The sequence below is a fragment of the Labeo rohita genome, chromosome 7, assembly GCF_022985175.1.
Source record: "Labeo rohita strain BAU-BD-2019 chromosome 7, IGBB_LRoh.1.0, whole genome shotgun sequence".
Classification (NCBI taxonomy): domain Eukaryota; kingdom Metazoa; phylum Chordata; class Actinopteri; order Cypriniformes; family Cyprinidae; genus Labeo; species Labeo rohita.
The window spans coordinates 6,421,676-6,435,590 of NC_066875.1; the positions used below are offsets into that span (position 1 = coordinate 6,421,676).

The 13,915-nt window shown below is 35.9% G+C and overlaps 1 protein-coding gene across 1 annotated transcript in view; it reads left to right on the top strand.

Moving 5' to 3' along the window:
- The window catches only part of LOC127168516 (trichohyalin), a 170,632-nt gene that overhangs the window by 62,171 nt on the left and 94,546 nt on the right, over positions 1 to 13,915 (top strand). The window contains exons 7-9 of the mRNA XM_051115454.1: positions 4,159 to 4,242; positions 4,909 to 5,070; positions 7,970 to 8,041. Of these exons, the coding sequence (XP_050971411.1) occupies positions 4,159 to 4,242; positions 4,909 to 5,070; positions 7,970 to 8,041 (318 nt within the window). The remainder of the gene's footprint in view (positions 1 to 4,158; positions 4,243 to 4,908; positions 5,071 to 7,969; positions 8,042 to 13,915) is intronic.

The following is a 13,915-nucleotide window of genomic DNA, read 5'->3' on the forward strand; positions in this document are numbered from 1 at the left end:
GCTATCTAAGTTTTATTTCAGTAACATTGAGAGTATTAAAAAATATTATTTTGAATTTTTTACTGTATATTTTCTATTTTATTTTCATTTTCGTGAAAGTTTTAGTTTTTGTTATTATTTTGTAAATGTCAATTTTATACTAATTTATACTTTTTTTAATTTTTTTTTTTACTAATTTTTATTTCAGTTTTAACTCAGGGTGTTAAACTAACAACAAGTTAAACTAAATAAAAATTAGATTTTTTCCCCGCATGGCAAGTTTTTTTTCTTTTTTATGTTTCATCCTGAGATTGAGTTTTATCATCTGGTAAAGACACGTGTTAGTGTTTACAATAAGGGTGTAACCATCTGTCTTGAACATTAGAGGGGACATTTTATCGAATGGATCTGAAAAGGATTCAAAGAAATATAAGGGGATAAGGAAAATAACAGAAGAACAGTGAAATAACTAGCATTTATTGTAATTAGTTTGAATTAATCAGAAAAAAGTGTGTTTTAAATTATGCACATATTCTCTCTTTATCATGTCCCTAATATAGCAAAAATAGTTTTATTCATATTTCCTGTCGTGTTGTATTCAGTTAATAAATACATTAATTATGCAAATGATAGCCTAAATGTACAATTGAAAATTGATAAATTTGAAGGGAAAAGTATGCATCACTGGATATTACTGTCATTTGCATATAGGGATAGTTTACCCAAAAATTAAAATTGTGTCAATTAATTATTCATCCTCATGTCATTCCCATAAGACCTTTGTTCATCTTCGGAACACAAATTAAGATACTTCTGATGAAATCCAAGAGCTTTCTGACCCTGCATAGACAGTGACGCAGCTACCACGTTCAAGGCCCAGAACAGTAGTAAGGACATAGTTAAAATAGTCCTTGAGTAGTCCATGTGACATCAGTGGTTCAACCTTAATATTATGACGCTACGAGAATACTTTTTGTGTGCAAAGAAAACAAAAATAACAACTTTATATAACAATTTCTTCTCTTCCGTGTCAGTCACGAGAGTACCATGACGCATGCATGTGGAGCTGCTGATGCAGGAGCTGGCGTTCTGACGTAGAACCCGGATGCACTGCACCTTGTTTACAAGCAGAGAACGACACATGCTGTACATAAAACAGTCTTTGTAAACATTTCGACAGAGACTTGCCATTTTTTGCCCAGCCTTACTTATTTGAACTAGAATATACAGACAAAGAACTAAGAGAGATGGACATCCAGACGCGTCAGTAGCAACACACCTATGCTTCGTGGTGCTGTCGTGAACACACGTCGAAGACTGACACGGAAGAGAAGAAATTGTTGAATAAAGTCATTATTTTTGTTTTCTTTGTGCACAAGAAGTATTCTCATAGCTTCAGAAAATTACAGTTGAACCATTGATGTCACATGAACTGTTTAAATGATGTCCTTACTACCTTTCTGGGCCTTGAAGTTTCAGTTGTGTTGCTGTCTATGCAAGGTCAGAAAGCTCTCAGATCAAAAAAATAGCTGGTAACACTTAAGAGTAGAGAACACATATAAACTATTAACTAAGAGTTTTCCCTCAATAAACTCCTAATTTGCTGCTTATTAATAGTTAGTAAGGTAATTGTTAAGTTTAGGGTATTGGGTCGTGTTAAAGGAGAAGTTCACTTCCAGAACAAAAATTTACAGAAAATGTGCTCACCCCGTTCAGTCGTAAAGAAATTATGTTTTTTGAGGTGAACATTTCAGGAATTATTTCCATATAGTGGATTTCCATGGTGGCTGCGAGTTTGAACATCTAAAATGCAGTTTCAGTGCAGCCTCAAAGGGCTCTAAACGATCCCAGCCGAGGAATAAGGGTCTTATCTAGTGAAACGATCTGCCATTTTCTAAAAAAAATAAAATAAAAATGTATATACTTTTTAACCTTAAATGCTCATCTTGTCTAGCTCTGCGATGCGCATGTGTACTCTGTGTAATCTGGGTCAATACAGTTAGGCTAGGTTGAAAAAACTCCCGTCTCATTTTCTTGTCCAACTTCAAAAAGTCCCACACTGCAGTTTCACCTTTTTTTGTAAAGGGTGTTTGACATTCTTTGCATGTTCACTTTGTAAACACTGGGTCAGTACCCTAACAGTATTGAACAGAAATGCACAGAGTACGCATGTGCATGGCAGAGCAAGACAAGATGAGCATTTGAGGTTAAAAAGTATATACATTTTTATTTTCTTTAGTAAATGACTGATCGTTTCACTAGATAAGACCCTTATTCCTAATTTACAGCCCTTTGAAGCTGCATTTAAACTACATTTTGGATGTTCAAACTCGTGGGGACCATTGAAGTCCACTATATTGACATAATTCCTGTAATGTTTTCCTCAAAAAACATACATTTCTTTACGACTGAAGAAAGAAAGGCATGAACATCTTGGATTACAACTGGGTGATTACATTATCTGCAAATTTTTGTTCTGGAAGTAAACTTATCCTTTTTGGGTCTAGAATATGATCATGTAAAATAAGGCATTAGTATGTGCCTAATAAGAACTAATAAACAGCCAGTTAGTAATGTGCATGCTAATAAGTAACTAATTAACAGTGAGAATTAGTGTTCCAAAGTTGAACAAAGGTCTTACGGGTTTGGAACAACATAAACAGTTAAACATTAACATTATAAATGTTTAAGTACTTACATCTTACCTTACACTCACTCTTTCACTTAAAGGAGAAGTCCACTTCCAAAAACAAAGATTCACATATAATGTACTCACCCCCATGTCATCCAAGATGTTCGTGTCTTTCTTTCTTCAGTCATAAAGAAATTTGAGGAAAACATTTCAGCATTTTTCTCCATATAATGGACTGCTATGGTGCCCCAATTTTGAACTTCCAAAATGCAGTTTAAATGCGGCTTCAAACGATCCCCAATGTGGCTGTAAACGATCCCAGCCGAGAAAGAAGGGTCTTATCAAGCGTAATGATTGGTTATTTTCATAAAAATAATAACATTTTTATACTTTTTAATCTCAAACGCTCATCTTGTCTTACTCTGCCTGGACTGTTTTTTTCTGGTTCATGACAGTTAGGGTATGTCGAAAAACTCCCATCTCATGTTCTCCCTTGACTTCAAATCGTCCTATATTGCTGTTTTACCTTTTTGGTTAAGAGTGTTTGATCTTCTTTGCATGTTCACTTTGCAAAGACTGGGTCGGTACTTCTGCAGTGATGTAGGATGATTTTGAAATCATTTTTGAAGTTGAGGGAGAAAATACGTTCTGAGTTTTTTGACATACCCTAACTGTCTTGAGTCAGAATACACAGAGTTCACCTAGAGCAAAGCAAGACGAGCGTTTGAGAATAAAAAGTATTTAAATAGTATTTTTTAAAATGAAAATAAGAGCTCATTTCGCTAGATAAAACCCTTCTTCCTCGGCTGGGATCGTTTACAAACGCATTTGGGATCGTTTGAAGCCGCATTTAAACTGAATTTTGGAAGTTCAAAATCTGAGCACCATATCAGTCCATTATATGAAGAAAAATACTGAAATGTTTTCCTCAAAAAACATATTTACTTTACGACTGAAGAAAGAAAGACATGAACATCTTGGATGACATGGGGGTGAGTACATTGTATGTGAATCTTTGTTTTGGAAGTGGACTTCTCCTTTAGGTGGCACCCTGGAATTCAAGTTCAGGTTTTAATAAAAGTAAAGCCCTCCTTCTTTGATTTGATTGGCTATCTAAATCATTTTGACATTGATGAGCACTGTTAGACCCCTGAGGCACTCATATTTAATTACTGGTGATTATAGACCTGGTTTAATCTGCATTGTGGTTATGTGCATTTTTTCCACTTATAATGTTGTTGATATAAACAAATCTTAACATATTTATTATTATTGTTGCAATTTATCTATTAGGATTTTTTTAAGCTATGTTCTTGAAACATAGCTTACCTGAAAAGGATGTTAATACCAGGCATAAATGAAGCTGTACTCTAATCATGTATGAAGACCACCATGAGTGGGCGACCCACTCTGTGTGGAATAACACAGCACTGTCTTTAACTCATATGTGTGCACATGATCTGTCAAAACTTTTTATTGCTTTAGCTGTGATAAAATGCTTTGTACACTATAGGAGAGCTATATGAAGTGCGTCTGCTCTCTTGTAGCTCTTGGATGTGAAAGGGAATCTGGTGAAGCTGCAGGTGGAGAATGAAGCACTACTGGAAATCAAACGACACCAGGCCACTGAGGTACTGCTGTTGATGACAAATGTTATCTAAAAATGTATTTATACTCTCATTTTATATTTTGACACGTAAGCTTAGCCAACGATTTTGGTCTGTCATAATGAAGGCTGGTGCTGCACTTGTAAGGCTAGTAAATGGCTTAGGATGTTACTAAGATAGCCACAAAGTGAACTTAAAGGCCACATTGCTTAAAGGAACTTGGCACCAAGTTTTTTCTTTAATTTAGTGTTTACCATGAGCATAACGTAAAATTAGAAGTATAACCCTGTGCCACACAAAATACTTTGATATTGGGTGCAACACATCTCGTACTTTTCATATAGTCCGAGATCTTTTAAGTTTGTTTGTGCAGCGGTGTTGTGTGTATGTGTTCGCGCTCTCTCTCCCTCATTAACCTGTATGGCCGTGGATCTGAGCTCTAGCAGATGTCTCTCTCTAGGGGGCTGGGTTTTATATTGGAGTTATACATAGCCATGGCTGAGGGGCTGCTGAGAAAAGGTCAGGCCTTAGTGAGCGAGTCTGATTATAGCTGGGAAATAAGTGCTCCACGGGGCTGATTGCAAGGAGGTCACCTCCACCAAGGGTCAGATTGAATGAGTGTGTCTGTGTGCGCCCTTGGAAGGAAGCTTCAATTGCATTAAGATTCTCATGTCTGGCGCCGCCCTGTAGGTGGACAGAGTCACTGCGGAGCTTAGTTCGGTTCAGGCCACGGCAGAGCAAAAGAGCAAAGAGGCCCAAGAAGCTAGAAAGAAATGCCACGAACTGGAGGATGAGCTGTCTGTCGTCCGAGCCCAGCTGAGCCAGTGCCGGAAAGGGACTCAAGATGCCACGGTGAGATTTGATAGTTCACAATTCACATCATTGATACTAAAATACAGTGCGATTGTGCAGTGATTCTGTCAGCTGGTATTACCATGGTACTGAATTATGAATATTTACACACCACAATATCTACGTGGTATTCCAAGGTACTTCAGATAATACCATTCATATAATTTGTGGCCCTGGGCCACAAAACAGTCATAAGCGTCAATTTTGTGAAAGCTGAATAAATAAGCTTTCCACTGATGTATGGTTTGTTAGGATCGGACAATATTTGGCAGAGATACAACTATTTGAAAATCTGGAATCTAAAGGTGCAAAAATATCAAAATATTGTGAAAATCACCTTTAAAGGTCAAATAAAGTTCTTAGCAATGCATATCCCTAATCAAAAATTAAGTTTTGATATATTTACTGTAGGAAATTTGCTAAATATTTTCATGGAACATGATCTTTACTGAATATCCTAGTGATTTTTGGCATAAAAGAAAAATCTATGATTTTGACCCATACAGTGTATTGTTGGCTATTGCTACAAATACACCTGTGCTACTTATGACTGGTTTTGTGGTCCAGGCTAACATTTATTATAGCGTGGAATCAGAGGAAGACTGTGAGGGTTTAGGGTGTGATTTGGGACAGGGCCTCTGTCATCCATATACCATCTGCTGCTTGTTCGTATTCTCTGACCTCTCTGTAATGTCACATGGTCTGGGAGTCATTACTGCGGTTAATGCTATTCTGTTTATCCAGTTGACCCTTACTCATTTTACTGAGCTGTCTTAAGCAATTTTACAGGCTTAAGATTTTTGGAATGGTTAGTTTTTACCGTGAACGTGCATTATACTGACAGATGTTTAGGACAGAGGAACTTGTTAAAGAAGAAAGTAGAAATATCATGGCTGATTACAACTTGCCAGAATACTGTCTATTCTGGTTTAGTTGTTTAATTTAATTATTTTTAATTTAATTTAATTTAATTTAATTTAATTTAGTTTCATTTCATTTCATTTCATTTCATTTCATTTCATTTCGTTCTATGCCACTTTCACAATTAATAAATAAATAAACAAATAAATAAATAAATAGTAATACTAATAATAATACATTAAATGTTAATAATTAAATTTAATATTTAAATAATGTTTGTGTACTTTAAACTTTGTACTTTACATTTTTTGTACTTTTTTATTTTTATATTTTATTTTATTATTTAATTTAATTGTATTTTATTTTCATGCCTCTTTGACAATAAATACTACTATTACTACTACTACTCCTACTACTAGGAATACATTAAACATTAATAATTAATGTAATTTAATAATAAATATTTTTGTACGTTGAACTTTTTGTACTTTATTTTTTAATTTAATTTAATTTAATTTAATTTATTATTTTACTTTCATGCCACTTTGACAATAAATAATAATAATAATGATAATAATAATAATAATAATAATAATGCATTATACATTAATAATTAATTTAATTTAATATTAAATATTTTTTCTGCACTTTAAACTTTTTACTGTATATTTTTTGTACTTTTTAAGTTTATTTAATTTATTGTATTTTAATTGTATTGTATTGTATTTTATTTTCATGCCACTATTTATGACAATAAATACTATTACTACTACTACTAGTAGTAATACATTAAACATTAATAATTAATTTAATTTAATAATAAATATTTTTTTATTTTATATTCTTTTGTTGTTGTTTGTTGTTGTTGTTATTTCATTTATTTATTTATTTATTTTTGTGTTGTCTTTCAGTTATATAATTAAAAAAAAAAAATACACATGAAATTGTGTGTGATAGAAAGTTTTTGATCTCCCTGTCAGATTATCAACGAGAGCTCATGGGTTCTATATTCTTATTCTTTGTGTTTTATGATTATCTATTGTTCATGATCTGGAACTTTAATGAAATTTCCTCTATTGAGAAGCTTCTAAACATAGTATTTTGCAGCATTACCTGCAAAGCCTCACCTAGAATCAGACATGGCAGACATGGCATGAAAATGTCTAAAAGGAGCCATAGAAGTGGTCCTTTACTCTATATTTCAAATCATCTGAAGCTTTATGATGAGGAACAAACTGAAATTCTCAGTCCATTATTGTACTCCAGTTTCATACTTCCACATATTTAAATATATTGTCTCAACAGAGTGAAAGGCTTCTAGTGAGTGGCAAATCTGTTCCTCACACAAATCTATCATATGACTTCATTTATAGCATATAAGTCATATGGGCTACTTTATTGTGCTTTTTGTCTTTTTTTGGAAATAAGTCATAGAGTTTGTAACAGCATGAGGGTGAGTAAATAAGAGAATTTTCATTTTTGGCTGAACTATTGCTTTTAAAATCATTATGTCTCCATTGCACAGCTGGACAATTTTGCCTTTTGAAAGACCTTCATATCCGAGGTTAAAATAAGCCCCCGGCACAAGCCTGTCTGCCCACAGATCACACACTTCCTCACTTCTAACGGTCCCGATTTTCACAGAAATGAAGCGGCGTTCGTTATTGAAACTGTGGTCGCATTATTACTCACCGGTGACTCTGTGAGTGTGTACGTGTCTGTCTTGTGTGTTTTAATGACGCATACATCCTTTATCTGCAGCCTGCACTTAATCCCAGCACTGCTGGCTCAGGAACAGATTACTGACAGCAGATGTGATGAGAGCAGAGCAGGGGAACCCGACACACACACACACATACGCTCACACACACCTCCGCTTCTCATTATGACAGAACAGTGCAGCCATTTTCTCACTGCTCTGTTTGTTCTGAGCTACCATCTTTGCTCTGGTTATTGTCTCCTTCTCAAAACATTTCTGTGTTTGATGGTAAACATTTGTGATGTGAATTTCATGATCTTTGTGCCTGTGTGTTCACAGGCTGAGCAGATCCAGCGGCTGGAGGAGGAAGTGTCCAGGCTGAAATCTCAGCATAGTTCAGTCAGTCAGCAGGTAACTGTCTTTACTGCCACACACTCTTATTTCTGTTGTTTTGTCCCATCACACATCTCCTAGTGTTACCCTCTCAACAGAACTGTCAACTGAACTTTTTTTTTGTTTTATTTTTGGTCTTGGGCTAATTAAATATTCAAAGACAATCAAGAGATGGACAGGGCTTAGATCAGTCACTTTAAAAAACATCATATACTCTTGGCAATGCCCTTAAGCAGCTATTTTGTATCTAGAAATGTTAGCTAAGTTTATATTTCAATAACAGTAATCAAATTGAATCAGATGTAAACAAATTTGTAATGTAAGCTTCTTTATACAGATGGTAATGTGTTCTTGCTTTCATTAAAGCAGAAAATGAGTTTTACACAAACTTGTGAAGTTTTTTTTAGCTGGATTGCTGCTGCCGTTGAAGAAAAACGGTTTCTAGTACCAAGGTTATTAGTTTTAGTAAACTAAAACCATTAAACATTTTTGTTTTTTAAAACATGTTTCATTTTCATTTAATTTAACTTAAAATAGTAAAATAACTAAAACTGTATTAAAATAGCACTATCTAGTAATCTCAAACTGTAATGAAATATAGCTAAAAATAATGCCAAAAAAAAGATCTTTGGACCACATTATGTGTCAGATCACCAAAAACATTGTTTAAATTATTTATTTATTTTTTGGTCCAGCAATTGGACACATGCTTATGTAATATGTTTCTGTGCATGTAATTTAAGTCACAAAAAAGTAAAGTTAATAAAATAATTAAACACGTACTAAAAAATCAATAAATAATTTTATATTTTATTGGTTTACCTGTGTCAGGTGACCGTTAACTAACATCAGAGAGCTGAGAACATGAGAATTTGTTGTTGAATTATTTACAATATTTAAAATCTTAGGCAGTGCTTTAAATAAATATTTTTTGCAAAAGGGGTTTAACTGAAATTTTCTGATGGAAATTCGAAGTGCAGATCCATGCACGTTTAATGGCTAATATTGGCTACAACCCATTGCACTTTTGAGGAGAATTCAAGTCAGAACTACAGACATGCATAAAAAATGTTTAAAAACTACAACATTGCAGACTCACAGGTTAGGTAAAGAGATTTAGATAAAGAAATTTGAGTGATTAATAATCAATAATTAATTTCATCTGCAACAACATCGTGAAAGATGTGTGGCCAGTAACTTCTAAATGCGTCATGCAAAAAAAAAAAAAAATAGTGCAGTTAGTGCAGTTATGACATGCTAGTATGTTCCAAAATCTACTTTTTCTTCAGTACGTGCTTTCAGTATGTACCTTAAAATTAACAATAACTACAATAATATAAAATATTTATATTAATATTTATATAACATATTTATGACATTTTATTTTAGCTATTAGCCACTTTTATTTAGAAATATTAATACTATAAATATTTAAAAGTATACTGCAAAAACATTTATCTGTTATGTACTTAATAAAAATACTCTGCAATTGTACTTTTACTATAGTAAATTGGTATATTTAATGTCTGCTAAACTGGAACAGCTAATTTTGAACTTTAATTGTGCGGAAGTAGTGCTGAAGTCCAACTAAAGATTTACTTAGTATATACTAAGTATTTGATTGTGCTAAAGTGGAATGTGAAAACACATTTTAGGCTTAATAATAAGAAATGTGCATTGTGCACGAGTAGTACTCCGTATAAAGTTTAATTACATTTTTATATCAGTAAGTCTTGAGTGATATGTCAGTAAATATGTTAATAGACTTCAACTACACTTAGTATAAAATAAATGCATTTTAGGCAGGGAAACATGAACAGTTTCATGTGACATGATATTTGGAAATCAGGTGATTGGCTTAAAACGTTCTATATTCCAAATGTGGCAGATTTTAAATCATGTCATTCAGGGTGGAAGTACTGCCAGAATCGACCCTGCATTTCCCACATGAGCAACAAGGCTCAAGCCTTACCCACTAAGCCACAGTTCCAGCTGTCTTTTAACTCCTAACACTACTCAAACTCAGTCTCTAACACCTAAATCAAGATCTCTGCCACATGACGCCATGACATTTCTTTCTTTCTTTTTCTCCTTGCTCTCAAGTCTTTGATTCTTTGCGTCTCTCCGGTTGTGTCTTCGTAACCGTCCGTCCTCTTGGGGAAGCAGTGGGGACGGCTGGCCACTTGAGCCCTCGTGGAGGTTAATGGTGACTCGGGCTCCAGGTGGGAGTAATCAGCTGTGTGCAGTCCAGCGGGGGTCAGCGGGTACCAGCGCTCCCTCCCGGAGCCCCTCTCGCTCCCCTCCCTCGCCCCCCCTCCTTCCTCCGGCGGAGGAGTGTTAGGGCCCGGAGAGTGCCGAATGATTGCTAATAAAACATTTGATTGAGAGGAGAGCGGAGTGCCAACCATAAACAGGCTGGATTCTGCCCTTTAATTTCACCATCTCCAGAGAATTGCTTTTGCTGTGCCGCAGAGCGAGGCTTATACACAAACAGTTAGTTGTCTAGCCTAGAACCGAAGATCTAATTTTGCGCGCGCGAGCGTGTGTGCGTGCGCACGTTCGGGTGTTTGTCTATTTTGTGTTCCTGGGGACAAAAACTAAGGGCTTTTCATTTTAAATTCTCACTGCTGTAGATGCTGCCTCGACGCTGATAAGAAACAATCATTTCATACTGCTGAGAAAATTGGCCGTAGTGCGGCTAAGATGGCAACAGCCTTGCGCCGAACACGTCGGATTCTAATTTGCTTTTTCTGTCAGGTTGAATCGTGTAGCTGAGGTGTGTGCGCGTGCATGTCGCTGGCTGCATGTAGATGCTGTATTAATGCATCGTATGATTTACTAAATGCATTTTTTGCTGCATTCCCCCAGTATATAATCACCACGTTCCCCTGAAACGTTCACAACAACAACAACTCAGGATTTCAGAATTTCTGCATAAAACACACGCTTGCTTGTGCATGTGTGTGTGTGTTGGGCTCAGATGAAAGGTTAACGCAGGAGCATATATCAGACACTGGCGTGCAGTAATAAAGGGCCGGCTATAGAGCTGCTTCTCTCCTTCTGGGAACTGCGCGCATTTTTATAACCTCACTGACAGCAAGATAAAGTGCTCGTCCAATTAGAAAAATATTTGGGCGCATACCTTCCTGCGAGAGTCCCTGGCTTTTTTATTCTCAAACCCATTTTATATGGAATCTCGGGTATTTTGGTTTGTTTTTTGCTCCATGAATGCGACACGTGTGTTTTTGCCCTCGCAGCGTGTGTGCCGCGTTTCTCGCTTTAGAGGAGAGCGATCGCACGCATCCGATTTTTGTAAGGGCTACAGTTGCAGACATTGCAACGCCTGCGCCCTGATTAATTCTTAACCCTCGTCCGTATTCTTTCCTCCTTCTTTTAAGAATAGATGTATTTTGGGGGGCTTTTCTTACAGAGTGCATTAAAATTAAATTCTCTCTTGTTGTTGTGAAAGAGGCGCACGTTAAAAATAATTGGATGAGGGAGAGAACAAAGGGCTGCCTCTCCCTTGCGCGGCTGCATGGCCCAGCGAGGCGTTAATGCCGCGCCCGCCGCATTGTTCGGCTGTCTGCAGCCATCTCCCCAGCCAGACACTCAGCGCTGCTCAAGTCACTTTTAATGTCTGATAATCAAGGTGAATTTTCAAAAAGCTGCCATTTTCAAATGATGGTGTATATATTATGTGGAGATGGGGATTTTGAGAGAGGGGAGGGGGGCCGCCGGTGGGCGGCAGACGGGATGAGGGCCATGCACAGTGAAAGAGAGACACCTACTGGTTGTGGGTGGAACTGCCGGGATGCTGTGCAGAGGGTTTGACCGTTGCATGACAGATGTGTGATTGGCTTGCGTGTAACCCGTGTAGCTTACGTGGAACGCGACGCTGGAACATGGCACTCCGAGAATTGCGGTTTCTTTATTAACTATATTGTTCATACTACAAATCAGTGAAAGACAGCCAGAAGGTATGAATATTGAATAAAACACCATAATAAGGACACTTCAAAAATTAGCAGTCACCTATAAATATACGATCTATACACCTTGTCAAATGAGTATATGCAGAAATCAGCTTATTTCTATTTGTAAATTTGTAAAATAAGCATTGTTTATTATTAGTTCATACCTAATGCATTATCCAGTGTTAATAAGCATTATTGTAAAGTGTTTAATTTAGTTAATTTAGCTCACAAACTCGTTCTTTTGGCTAATGCTTTGTGCTAGACTGATGTTTGCTTCTCAATGGTTTACACTTTTATTTGCCACTGACATGTGTCAGCTTTGCAGGCTCTTCAATTTACATTTTCTTTTGGGCAGCAAAGATGGAGCCAGCCATTCGCTGCCGTACATGAAGTAGCGCCACGCTTTTTTGGCGCCGGCTTCACGCATACAGCTAAAGCATTTTTATTTCAAAGAATGGAGCGATTTCTGGGACGCAAATTCTGGGAATTAGACTATTTCGTCATACCGGTGTTACTTTAGTGTAGATGATACTATAGTTTTGAGATATTATAGTTTGTATTCATATTTTGAATACATTTTTATTTTTTGTTTTCATGTTAATTTTAGTTAAAGGTTTAGTAACTTTGTGATTTGGAATTTTTTTTTTTTTTTTTTTCAGATTTACTAAAAATATTGCCTTGTCCATAAATGAATGAATGAATGAATGAATGAATGAATGAATAAGACCCTGGACCACAAAACCAATCACCAATAGCCAAAAATACATTGAATGGGTCAAAATTATGCCAAAAATCATTAGGATATTAAGTAAAGATCATGTTGCATGAAGATATTTTGTACATTTCCCACCATAAATATATCAAAACTGAATTTTTGGTTAGTAATATGCTTTGCTAAGAACTTAATTCGGACAATTTTAAAGGAAAATTTCTCAATATTTTAATTTTTAAAAACAGTTGTCATTAATGGTCATCAAAGCTTATTTATGCTGATCAGATTTATCAGATTATGATTATGAATAAATCTCAATTAAAAAAAAAAAATTACCCTTATGACTGGTTTTGTGGTCCAGGGTCACAAATAAATACATAAATGTATTTATTTTTCATTTCATGTTTATTTCAAATAACACATTTTATGATTTCATGACTTTATTTGTGAATGCTATAACCTGTTAATACAAGCATATTTGACCAATAGCATGCAAGCATTGGGTATAATCGACCAATTGTGGCATACAAGAAGGCGGGATCTACAGAGAACGGTAAAAGCAATGTTAATACGCATACATAGAATGTATGAAGATTGTAGAGAGCATTTCTATATCGATAACCTTAATAAAACCAATGCTGGTTTTTGTAAATGTACATCTTTAGTCATTCCTTACTGTGTTAAAGTCCCACATCATTGCCTTAGTGTGTAGCTACCAAGCTCTGTCTCGCTATACATCCTTTTTTTCTTTCTGCAGTGCTTCTGCATTCTCATTTTTCACCCCAGCGTGCACCACACCGAACGCTGCAATACATTACAGAGGTGAATGTATGCAGCACGTAGAACGTAATAAGTGTGTATTTATTTCCTCCAGACTGATTTACTCTCCCCTGGCTTAGAGGTGGGAGAGGAGAACAACCATCTGCAATGAGCTTGATGTATCAGATCGCACTGTTTTTTGTAGTACGATCCTTTTTATTACTACACTGTGACTGTTTTTGTTGTTTTTTGGCTTGTACGTGTATTTGTGCATCCTGTTTCAAGCAAAACTCTCTGTGGTGCTGGGCTGAGGGGACTGAATACAAAAATGGGATGGAAGCCTGAAATTGCCGCTGAGGTTTGTGAGGGCCATGACGCGACAGGGTCCAAATGCATTATCCTCTCCATAAGGCCTCAGCTAGTGATAAAGATGGAGAAAAAATACTC